Below are 13,142 nucleotides of genomic sequence, written 5' to 3' on the forward strand. Positions count from 1 at the left end.
TGGTATATTCTGTAATGTAGATGCAAATATGTGTGGCTCGATCACTATAGAAATAGCCCTCGGCTTTTGACCACAGTTGAGCTCCAAATCTGTGTTGCTAAGTGGGGTTTTTTTTTGCTCCACTTTACAACTTTTCTTGCCACAGTTGTTAAGTAAATTATTACAGTTGTCAAATTAGCAACATGATTGTTAAGTAAATCTGGTTTCCCCATTGACTTTGCTTGTCAGAAGGCTGCAAAAGGGGATCACTTGACCCCAAGACACTGCAACCATCACAAATATGAATCGTTGCTAAGCATCTGAATATTAATCATGTAACCATGGAGATGCTGCAATGGCCATAAGCGTGAAAAACAGTCATAAGTTAGTACTTATGACTGTTTTTCATGCTTATGGCCATTGCAGCAAATAGGAGACTATTTGTAGTTCATGCTGAGGGGTCCTTGGTGCTCTCTGGACTTGCTTGTTTTCTTGCAAACTATTACCCAAACTAGGTAACATTATAAGAGGAAAATGTTACCTAGTTTGGGTAATGAAATGTCTGTAAGAAAACAAGCAAGAGAGCATCAAGGACCCATCAAAGTTAGCCGTAAGTCACTTTTTTCAGTGCTGTTGTAACTTTGAACAATCACTAAATGAATGGTTGTAAGTCAAGGACCCAAGTCACTGAGTGCAATGCCACCTTTTGAATGAAATGCGGTATAAAAACATTGCGGATCGAATCAGACAACTCACATTCTTCTACCTGCCATCCTTTAAAAAAGAATTATTTCAACTTCCAGAGTTGTAAAGCATCAGGAATAACTTGGGAATGGTAGGAAAGGCCTCCTATACTACAGCTGGTTTGTGGATTAAAGATGCCATTCCCACCCCGTTGTACATTCGTTCTTCCTTAGCTGATTTTTTTTCTTAATATTTGCCATTTTAATATTATCTTGTTGTAAGCCACTCAGAGGGAAAGAATATATCTTTAATAAACAAACAAAAAACAAATTGCTGCTTTCAGGTGCACTAGCGTAGGTGGGCTATAGATACACAAAATATCAAGCATGTAAACATGGGCACCTTTACCCCTGATTTTGGATGAGTAAAAAGAGTGGATCTTTGATCGATATATTGGTGGTAGGCAGAGGTGGTATTTGTTGAGATTTGAAGTTGCCATTTGTTTGACCATACATAGTCAAGATCTTTTTGTAGGGTATTTTATTTTCTGATTTTTTTTGCCAATATGTAAGACAGAGCATTTATTTGTTGAGATTTGAAGTTGCCATTTGTTTGACCAGGTTTTGACCAGTTCTGGAGAACCATTAGCGGAAAATTTGAGTAGTTTGGAAAACTGGCAAATACCACCCCTGACTGGCTCTGCCCCCATCTATTCTTTGCCTCCTGAGTCCCAGCTGATCAGCTGGGTCTTCTTTTGTTGCCCTCCACAGGAGAACAGAGCTGGAAAGCAAGTTAGTGGGGTGGGGAGGGAATGGGACTTTGCAGTATCCTTCCCCTGGAGTGGGGAGGGAATGGAGATTTTATAGTATCCTTCCCCTGCCATGCCCACCAAGCTACGCCCACAGAATCAGTAGTAAAAAAAATTTGAATCCCACCACTGGTGGTAGGGCATGTCATTTCTTATCTGTCACAATGAAACATCTTACTCACCAGTAGAAATGTTATAATTGTATTCTTGATCAATTGAGCATTAATAGAACACTACAAAAGAATTATTCTCATTTCTCCCACACAGGAAACCAATTTGTTATTCTCTTTTTCTCCCCCGCCCCCCAGGTTTCACAGCACAAAAACTGCTCAATAGTTTAATTTGGGAGAGTTGACATATTTTCATCTTTGGGTTACCATAAATTTTCTGTTGTCCCATCAAAAAACAAACCTTAAAACAGTCAATAGAACAAATTAGAACAAAGTAGGCAAATGGAACAATAAACAGCTATTTATGTAATCTAAAGAATCACTGAATACTATATAACTGAGAAAGAGAGAAAAATATTTGCATGACAATTTCTAGGTTCTAAATTATATTAGCTAATTTTAAAAATGGAGGATGATATCTCACAGGGAAGTAGCTAAATGTGGAGTAATTAACCGTGGAAATTTTCATAGAAATGCTCATTAAATTATCTTGGTGAAGATTCACTCAATTATCTAATGGCCATCTGCTCTCCAAGGCAACTAATGTCAATTCCACCCACACACTTGATTTTGACCTGGTTGGAAAACATCTGAAAATTCAGTTCTACCTGAGAAAGCCAGGCAGAGAGTTCCCTTTCAAGTTCCCATTCATTCTAGAGCTTTTTTGTTTTTTAAAGGAAAGTTTGGGTTCGAGACTGGTTATATTCTAAAGTGTTCAGACTGAAATGCATATTTTTTTTTGGCAGACTAATAGACGCACTCAGCTTTGAGGAATAAGCACACTTCAAAATATAAGCAAACCAAGACAAAATCTAAATCTGAATTCTATAAGCATTCCATTAATTATAGTCATAGTTTCTCCTTCTGGAGAGATAAAACTCAAGGATTTTAGGGGCCCTAAACCCTTGGATTATATACTCCTGTCTTATACACTCCTGTCTTAAAAGAAATTGAGATTGTCCACAGATTGAGAAAAATTAAGGTAGTATCTATATATTTGCAGCCTCACCGCTTTTTATATGTATCATATGCATAAAAGTGGGCACCATCTTGATTTGTGCAAACAACCTTGCAAACATCCCTGGACAAAATTCACTTTTTTAAAAATTATAAATTTTATTAATGAACAACAAACAATTTTTAAAAAAAAACAATGAACGTGGTGCATACATAACAAAAAATACAAATTTACATATGTACATAAATATTAATCATCGTTAGTAAAAATTACTCCTTTTTAAAAAACCAGTGGTAAAACTTCTCCCAAATTTTGTAATAATCAGATTCAGTCTTATCTTTTAATTCTTGAGTTACTCTATCCATTTCAGCGCACGACCAAATTTTTCCAATTATTTCCATCTCTTCTGGCATATCATTTCCTTTCCATCTTTGGGCAAAAGCTAGTTTCGCGGCAGTGGTGACATGAACTATTAGGTATATTATCTCTTTATTATATTTCCCCACATTTATTCCCAATAAAAAAAATTCAGGTCTAAACTCTATTTTAATTTTACACATCTCTTCTAACCAGTTTCTAATTTTCAGCCAATATATTTGGACTTTTTTACATTTCCACCATACATGACAGTATGTTCCAATTTTTTTGTTACATTTCCAGCATTTAGGGGATAATTTCGGGTACATTTTTGCTAATTTTGATGGTGGGATTTGCCATCGGTAAAACATTTTATGTCAATTTTCTTTATATGATGCCGCCAAGGTAATTTTCCTGTTCCAAAAAAAATTGCCAGTCATCCAAATTTATACTATACCTGAAATCTTTCATCCAGGCCAACATCATTTCTTTCGCTTTTCCTCTTCCAATTTACATTCCAATAATACTTTGTAAATTTTTTAAATCAATTTTTCATCCGCTCCTAATATTTTATCTAATTCTGTTTTATGTTTACTAATACCCCATTCTTTCATATCCTTACTATACCTTGACTGTAATTGTAAATAAACCCACCATTCTATCTCAAATCCCAAATCCTTCAGCTCGTGTCTTGTTTTTAACTCCCCCTTCTCATCTAATATGTCCTCATATGTCCTCATTGCAATAAGTGTGGGTACATTAATGCTTCTAATGGAGATAGCCAAGTTGGAATTTCAACGTAAAATTGATATTTAGTTTTATTCCATGCATTTAGTAAGGCCTGCCTAATTTTATGCCTTTGAAAATAACCATGAATTTGATGTTTGCTGGACACAATTCACTTTGAAGCCCTTTGAAGCATTTTCCATTGACAAACAAATGCCTATTGGCCAACTTCCTTTGACCAGTTTTCATGAATGGACAAGAATACAGAAGCCCAGTCATTGATCTTTTTCCAAGCAGCCTTTGCATACACTGTGGATGAACCAAATGATATACAATCATTAATATTGAACAATCAGCTTCTCAATAACTATTCCAGTTCATAGTCCAAACTGGAATATTACTGGGTATTTTTAAATCAGTTTAGCAATTGACCAGTTTGTTATCTCCTTCCATGAGATAACAAACTTATATGGTCTCCATATCAGCAATTTAGTGTTCTTGGTTGTCCTTGCTAACAGTGTGCTATGGATTGTAGTTTCTAATCTAGACCTGGAACCCCATTTATTCTGAGTGCCTTTCATGGGGCTGGATCAGCTTGAATTTTCAAGAAGACCCCAGATAAAGATCATATAATTCAAATGGATACAAACATGTGAAACCATAGTTTACTCCCAGGGAACAATATTTTAATGTTTTTATAGTACACCTTAGTAAACTATTTGTGTCAAGTATTTTCCAAGAAATCTCATAAATGGATCTGAGATGATACCAAAAGAAGCCAAGTAGCATCATTCCATCACTTGAAGAGTAGGTGGATTAATCAAGACTATTCAAACCACTACTAAATCTCAGGACTTGTTTCAAAACCTGGTACACATTTGAACAAACAGCAGGAGGAGCAGCAGCATGAAAGCAATTTCAGCACCTTTAAGCACAGACCTATCTGGGATTCAGAAGACAGTTGTATAAATAATCTTGAATTCAGACATATGTTTATTATATTATTTAAGCTTGCAAGCTAACCAACCCAAAGACTAAACGTTTGATCAATGAAAAGATATACGAATAAGACTGAGAGGATAAAGTTCATCAGAACTAAACAAACTTCCTTTGGAGTTCATTTAAACAACTAAGACAATTATAATCTCTTCCTATCCCATTGTTGATTTTGGCTTTGACTCAGTGATATGAATAATAACAGGTACGCTTTGAGCAGCTGTCTTTGTATGATCTCCTTACTATCTTTCTTTTACATGTAGGATTCATTTAATGCTCTGCAGCCAAAACTGTCAGACAGCTGTTTCAGATGAGAATGATTGCATTTTTATTTAAAATAATGTGTCTGACAGCACAGTGGCTGGGAACCAAACCTGTATTTTGGAGGCTTCCTTTGCTATTGCAGAGAGAAGATTGTGCTTACAATGAATGTTGGAGATGGGCAGTCTGATACTTTCAAAATATATCAGTTTGCCACAATTTAATTCATTCTGATTCTTCTTCTATCCATGGGACAGAAAACATATTACAGCTACAGTCTGCATTGCACGTAATACTATATGCTTTTTTAAAAAAAATAATCAAAGACATTGCAGAGAAATCTTTATGTACCAGAATCAGATTAAAGTTTTTAGGTTTCTGTCCATGTTCTTCAATAACCAATATGCAAAAATTTATGAAGTGAAGTGTTTTGTAGAAAAAGTATTTCATTACCAAGTATTTCATTACCAATTTTGAAATGTGGTTCTCTACCAACACCATTATCAATTTCAAATTTAATGCTAAATTTCTATATGCCAGGCTAATGTTAGAGATTCAAAAGTAAGGCTACAAATTCTGGATTATGTTTCGATTTGGGAAAGATATTTAAAACAATTGGAATAAGGTCTGCCTAGTATTCTTTTCTAAATGAGATCGATGATGGTTAGTGAAATTGATAATGATATTGGTAGAGAACTACATGTCAAAATCCATGTGGTTCAATTCATGTATTCATGTGAAAGATTAATGACTGCAGTAACCTTGATAGGTGGTCATCCAGATACTGCATAAACCTGTACTGTATAATGAAGAACAGTCCACCAGTCCACATGGAAACTTGTACATCTGACAATCAACTTTCACCATTAGGAAAATATTTTTCCTTGTAATTTAGGCCAGTGAATACATTTGGAATTCTGAGGATAGAAGTCAGTCCATAAAATGATTGGATATGGTTTCCCTCCCTCCCTCCCTCCCTCCCTCCCTCCCTCTCTCTCTCTCTCTCTCTCTCTCACACACACACACGTACACACACACATGGCCTCTTTTCTCTTGGCAGGTAGGCTACAAATTCATGTGGGAAGTGGTACTGTTTTACAGCTTGCTAATGAGAAACTCATTGGTGATCTTGTTGAAAATAATATATACAACATCCACAGCGTCCCCCTGATCTACTGTTTTTGATTTAATTCTTTAACACAATTGTCATGTCTCTATTCTCACCAAAAATTTTCTGTAGCCACAGCATTCTTTCTCTGATGCTCGCAGACTATAATGATCTTTATTATAACTCTCAAGTTGATAGCTCATTAGCATACTAGACTTCTCCTCTTTTTTGAAGGTGGATTTATTACCCATACTTCACCTGTTTTCCAAGAATTCTGGGACAATACGGTAGACGTTTTAATGCCACGTGCACATTCCTTCACTACCTGGGACAAAGTTTGTGTAGCTGTGGAAACCCTATCCAGAGTTTTTGGTTTATCATGCAGAATTTTGCTTTGATGCAACCCTTAATTTGTTGGGCCTCTTCCAGCAATCCAACAAGTAGAGTCAATGCCATACATTGAGGGAGGAAGAAGAGGAGGAGGAGGAGGAAGAGGAACAGACCACACATACAACATGGTCAAAATTGGGAGCATCCTTTCAAATTCTGTATCTGTCAACAGTGGTGTTCCCCAAGGCAGTGTTCTAGGACCAACTCTTTTCATACTCTACATAAATGACCTCTGTGATCATATCAAGAGCAACTGCGTTCTCTTCGCTGATAATGTAAAGCTATTCAACACCACAGACAATACTGCTACCCTTCAAAAAGACCTCGACTATGTATCAGAATGGTCAAACAAATGGCAACTTCAAATCACAAATAAATGCTCTGTCTTACATATTGGCAAAACAAAATCAGAAAATAAAATACAAGCTGAATAGTCAAGACCTTGTTGATGATCCAAACTCTGTCAAGGACCTTGGAATTCTCATCTCAAATGATCTCAGTGCTAGAGCCCACTATAACTACATAGCCAAAAAGGCATTAAGAGTTGTTCACCTAATCCTACGTAGCTTTTTCTCTGGTAATATCACACTACTAACTAGAGCAGTGGTTCCCAACCTTTTTTTCACCCCGCACCCCTAAAGAAATTTCACTCGAACCTCGCACCCCCTGAAATTTAGACTTTAGGAACTACTGAACGCATTAAATATATGGTAGGATTGAATCTTTTCAGCTATGTATGTGACGGCCACTAAATAACGATACTTAACTCTAAAATGAAAACAAAGTTAATCCATTGCATAATAAATAAATAAATAAAAATAAAAATTACCTGGACTTTTCTCGCACCACCTGGAATATCGTCTCGCACCCCCAGGGGATGCGAGCACCCCAGGTTGGGAACCCCTGAACTAGAGCATACAAAACATTTGCTAGACCAATACTTGAATACAGCTCATCAGTCTGGAACCCGCATTACATATCTGATATTAACACAGTTGAGAAAGTCCAGAAATATTTCACAAGAAGAGTTCTCCACTCTCTACTCATTGTAGAATACCTTATGCCACCAGACTTGAAATTCTAGAACTAGAAAACCTTGAATTACGCCTGCCTTCGGTCTGATCTAAGTATGGTATATAAAATCATACATTGCAATGTCCTACCTGTCAATGAATACTTCAGCTTCAACCATAACAACACAAGAGCACACAATAGATACAAACTCAAGGTTAACTGCACCAAACTTGATTGCAGGAAATACGACTTCAGCAACAGAGTGGTCAATGTCTGGAATACTCTACCTGACTCTGTGGTTTCTTCCACAAACCCCCAAAACTTTAACCTTAGACTGTCTACTATTGACCTCACCCCTTTCCTAAGAGGTCTGCAGGGGGTGTGCATAAGTGCACCAATGTGCCTACCATCCCTGTCCTATTGTTTCTTTTATTTTTCTTATATGTATCCATTTCATGTATTCATAACTATGTTTATTCTTATACCTATTATCTTGTAAGTGATTGACAAAAAAAAATCAAATAAATAAATAAATAAAAACACAGTGACCATGAACAGTACTATAGAGATTCAGATGAAATAATCTTTTCGTGGCCATGATGAGGTCCCAGTCTGGAGAAGTAGTTGATAAAAGAACTGGATAACTTCAACTCCTTCCCCTTTTTCTTGAATTATTTTAATGCATCACATGTGACTCTTAGGAGGAAAAAAAACAAGAACCGCATCCTATCCTATCTCAAATGTGTTGACAAATATTCCATCTAGATTCCTTTTCAAATTTCTAGAGGGAATTGGCCAGGAGAGAGGAGAGAACTTGTCTAGACCTGTTGATAAAGTCGTTTCATATTTAGACACTCGCTTCCTCCGCCTCCCCCATCGGTATTAATTAACTACTGTATCGTTTTTCCCTGAATTTTAGATAGTCCTCTGCCTAGTCCAAGGGTTGACAAACATTTGGAGTTGGACTTCCTCCTCTCCTTTCCTTCTAATATAGGTGAGAAAAATAGACGTGCCCGGACCTGCTGCGCTCCATCCAATCTATCCTCTTATTCTCCCTCCGTCTTCCCCCCTGGGGTGGGGGGCGGCTGAGGGAGTTGCTTAGCCGGCTTAGTGGGCGGACCTTCAGAGGGAAAGCGGCGGATTTTTCGCCTGGCTGGCGAGGCTGAAGCTTTGGAAGGGAGGTCCCCAGGGGCTCCGTGACATCATGCCGCGGGCGGGCCAATTGGAGGCGGCAAGGGGCGGGCTCGGGGAATGAAAGGAGAAGGGGGCGAGGCGGGAGGGGTGGGGGGAGAAACGTCCCCTCGGTGGTTTTCTCCTCTCTTGTGGCACCAGGCGGGGAGAAAAGAGGGCGCTCGGGGGAGCTTGGGGAGAAGGCGAGGAGTGGGCGCCGTTGCTTGGACGCGAGTGACTGAAGGGCCGAGGAGGCGGCGGAACTGCAGCCGCTGCAGGTGGCAGTATAGACGTCGGAGTTTCCCTTTGGCTTGATACGGCTAAGGAGGCGGCGCTGCCTGAGCATGAAGCTCTCTGGCCGCGGCAACATAGATTGTGGTCGCCGCCGCCGATCTCCCGAAACGCGGTAGTGGCCGGAGCCGTGGATGCGGCGGCGGCGGCGCCTGGGCTTTCTCCTTGTCCCGCCGCGGAAAGTCCCGCAGATCTTTTGATGATGACGATGAATTCTCTGGCCGAGGGCCTACTGGGACCGCCGGACCCGTCTAAAGCGGCTTTTCTGGACTTCGGGCTGGGACCCCCGTCTTCTCCTCACCAGCAACCTCAGCCCTCGCAGCCGCAGCAACATCCGACCACCTTGGCGGCCCCTTACTCACTCCAAGCCTTGCACCCGCTGCCGCCGCAGCAGCAGTCTCCGCACGACGGCGGCGTCTTTCCTCCTTCTGCCGCCTCCTACGGCAGCAGACCCCTGGCATATCCCCCTTACCCCGGGGCGGCCGGTAGCAGCCCTCACGCCTTCTACCACCACCACCATGGCACCTCCTACTCACCTTACCAGCAGACCTCGAGCGCCTTGGGCCACGGGACGAGGCTGGAGGAGACGGGTAAGGGGAGGCTGGTTAGCTTGGGCGAAGGGGCGGGAAGCAAGCCCGGGGCGGCTAAACCCACCACCACCACCCAATTCGCGGTGTGTGTGCAATCTCCGTTATTTTATCCAGATGATAGGTTTCCGACATTAGTAGGGTCACCCTTAAACACTAGTCCAGAACAGTCCTCTCCTCAAGCCACCAAAAGATTGGGCTACAACTCCCGCTGTCCGAGACAACAGGTCCACCGCCTCAGAAGTCATGAGAGTTATAGTGCAGCACATCTGGAAGGAAGGGGCTGAAGGAATGTGAACAGATATGTGCTGTTTTCAAACCTTTAGGAGGGAAACGGGGGGAATGGAGGTATAGGAATGGAACAAATCTGTATTAGTATATGTTACTAACAAAGAATGTTGCCCTTTCCTTTGTTTATTTGGGGGAGGGGGTTGAGTTGACATGCAGATTAGGACATACATACATACATGCATGCATACATACATACATACATACATACATATATGAATTGCCCTTTTCTAAATTAGAAGTTATCCTAATCTGAGGTCGCATGTTTAGATGAGACTTCCTTGTTCCATTGTGCACAAAGAGGGTTGAGCCAGTCTTGGCCTCTCCTCCATAGGATGAAAGAGTTCCCAATTCGTCCTGGAGAATGTGAATCGAATATGGATCGAAAATTTGAGGGCACTCCAACAAGTGTCAATACAATATATATATTTTTGCATTTACTCAGTGTAAAATCTGCATCGCCTGCCGTTTCGTTTGCAGCACATTCTTAGACCTATCTGAGTTGAGGCAAGCATTTCAATTACTCCACAGTTACAAGGAGTCTAATGGGACGGCAGATCTCTCTTCTCTGCATTCCCTACTGGCAGCTTCTAATGTAATCTAAGCTAAGAGAAAAATAATACAGGAACACTTTGTTCAGAAAGATTACCTTTTAGAAAATGAAAACAATTGCTTTTGCAATGAAATAAATTATAACCCACTGTGTTATGACACCTTTAGATAGTACAATTAGAGAGACAGATCTTAATTTGAATAAACTATAGTTGGACCCGGAAATACCTTGCATATAATTCAAAAACTTATTTCGATGAATATTTATCTTCTTCCTCAACCCCACTAGATTCCCCCCCCCCCAAAGAATCAGCACCAGTTTCCTTTCTCTGCTTTTCTCCCCTTCACCCCATTTCCAGGTGAAAATAGTCTGCTTCTCCTGAACTATTTGTTCCTGGAGTCCATTTGATAACTTCAAAACTTCACAGGGCCATGACTGAAGCAGTGGCACATAGGTCTAAGGAAGAGAAAGGCAGTTCTTTTGGGGGCAAAACAGGCAGCTCTTGAGTAATGCATCACTGATGCTCAAGCAGCCACAGGACGAAATCTCATTAGCTTTTCTCCTCAAGACCTTTAGAAACTGGGATATTGCTTTTCCAGGCTTTCTGATCAGGATGAACGCTGCAGTCCAATTCAACCAGAGAATACTAGGTTGGGAAAGGTTACTAGGAGTGTTCATATTTTAATGAATAATTGAGCAACGACAAAATAATGTGCAAGCTTTCAGGACTCTTAATGAGAGAATTGGTGCAAAAATGCAAGAAAAACAGTAAAACTAATAATGCTGAAAATAAAAATAACTACTCCAATCTTGGTGGGAAGGATCAGACTGGGGACCAGGACAAATTGACCTAACCGGCTGTGGATAATAAGTATTGCAAACCTGTCTGAAAGGTATCAAATGAGAAGGGAAAATGTCTCAAGCTCAGTGTTTTGCAACTCCCAGAATTCCCCAGGCTGCATGCTGCCACCAGTCAGCATGCAGGCTGGGGGGTTCTGGGAGCTGAAGATCACACATCTTAAAGTTGCCAAGGTTCAAAAACCTCTCTCTACTTTTGGTTCCTGAGTGCTATTCTGCTTTAAGACTTTTCAACTGACTTACATATCTGTGGTATTCTTTCAAGATTGCATAAGAGATCATGGACATCTTTAATATATTTTGTTTTGAAGACAGCAATCCAGACAAATGATGATCCAAGCAATTTAAATCTGATATGTCACTTATTTCTGACCAAAGTCATTTCTCCTTGCTGGAATGAAATATTTTTTTATTTTTTTTTGCTAACTACATTTGTTTATATCTTTCCTGGAAACTTCCCTTTCCTCCCCAGCCCATCTAGATTGAACATGCCTCTGGGCACTTCTCTGTTGTTTTGCTAGTTTTCATTGCTATGTCAAACAACCAGGTACACTGAAGTACTCTATAAATAACTTACTACAAGAGGTAGAAATTGTTCAGGAAGCCACCTGGAAAAATTCAATAGCAGCTCAAAGGTAGATGGTATATGACTGAAGATTTTGTTGATGTACAGAATGTTTCTTCCCATCCCTGCTACTTGGATATTTTCCATCCTCTTGATATAGTGGCTTCTAGAATGAACAGGAATTAAGCCCTGTTTTTTTTCCAGGCTTAAGTCTTACCCCTAAATTTGGTTCCAAGGGACGTCAATCTCTAAATAAATTGAGTCAGATGTGCCAATAAATTGAGTCGATGTCCCCATACCCTGACCTGACAATTTACATTATTTTACTCCCTCCATTTATGTATTTATTCTTTTTAATTAGCTTTCTAGTCCAAATTCCACTTCAGGAAAAAATAAACTTTCCATTTCCAGGATATTCCTAGAAACATTTATCTAATTATTTATCACTTTGGATTGGAGGTTACTACTCATTATCTTTTGGCACAGAAAACGTCCTGTTTTGTTTTTGAATTTCCACCATCTTGTTAAGAACTTTCTTCCTGGCTGATGTTCAAGGACACTTAGTCTAATGATGTAGGGATTCTTTCTTTCCAGTCCCTTCTTTTACTAAAGGATGATATTGTAGTCCACATTCACTATATATATATTTCTAAACATTTGAGAAACTTGAAGTGAGTACAATCCTTTAATAGAATAATGATTGACTTTTTAAAATGTATATCGCGTACAAAAATATAAATAACATTCTTGTTTACAACACATAGGAACTGTTTTGAAAATGTCTCTTGAAGCCATACAACTTGGCTTCAAACTAAGATCTCAAGAAACATACTGTTTAAAAAAGGAAATTATCTTCTGAACTGTGAATTTACATAAACTGAGTTGTTCTGTTATTTCTTTTGCAGCCAGCTGAGGTTTTTTTTTTAAAAAAATATAATTTTTAAAAAAGCAACAGTAATTTTAAAAAATCTGCCATAGTTTTTAAATGTAAAAAAACAAGGGTTGTGATTTAAGTATCAATTTATGCTTTTAATGTGTGGTTTATTTTTCTAATCTGGCAGGGAAATGCTTTGGAGGAGAGAAAAGAAAGACTAACATTATTTATGTTTTGGAATGCACTAGCAAAATTTAAAAAAGATTACTTTATTCAGTAACTATAGCTATTTTAAAAAATTGGAGCAGTGTTCCTTTCTAATTCTAGAAGTATTCTGACTTTAAGGTTAATCCATAACCCTTAGGCTATCTGTCTCATACACACCCCAACCCCATCTGTCCAAACTTCACAGAACCCTTTGCCAGAATTCCATGAGACTAGTTTGCTAAATTTAAGGGAAGCTCTCATAGTTTACTTTAAACAATGCCTTAATGTACATATCTAC

General features: G+C 39.1%; 1 protein-coding gene across 6 annotated transcripts in view; it reads left to right on the forward strand.

Moving 5' to 3' along the window:
* Positions 1 to 8,729: 8,729 nt before the first annotated feature.
* DLX4 (distal-less homeobox 4) overlaps positions 8,730 to 13,142 on the forward strand; it is a 51,947-nt gene continuing 47,534 nt past the window's right edge. For 3 of the 6 annotated variants that reach the window (XR_015745869.1, XR_015745867.1, XR_015745868.1), the window contains exon 1: positions 8,803 to 9,502. Coding sequence is in view for 2 of the 6 variants with exons in the window: in XM_026669562.2 (XP_026525347.2) it covers positions 9,112 to 9,502 (391 nt within the window). In the remaining 4 variants the exon portion in view is untranslated. Of the gene's footprint in view, positions 9,503 to 13,142 lie in introns of all 6 variants that reach the window. The other 3 variants (XM_026669562.2, XM_087946729.1, XR_015745866.1) reach the window with 3 other exon arrangements.

This window comes from Notechis scutatus, chromosome Z, assembly GCF_049901735.1.
Source record: "Notechis scutatus isolate UNSWTSFEM ecotype Mainland chromosome Z, rNotScu1.2, whole genome shotgun sequence".
In the NCBI taxonomy this organism is placed as follows: Eukaryota; Metazoa; Chordata; class Lepidosauria; order Squamata; family Elapidae; genus Notechis; species Notechis scutatus.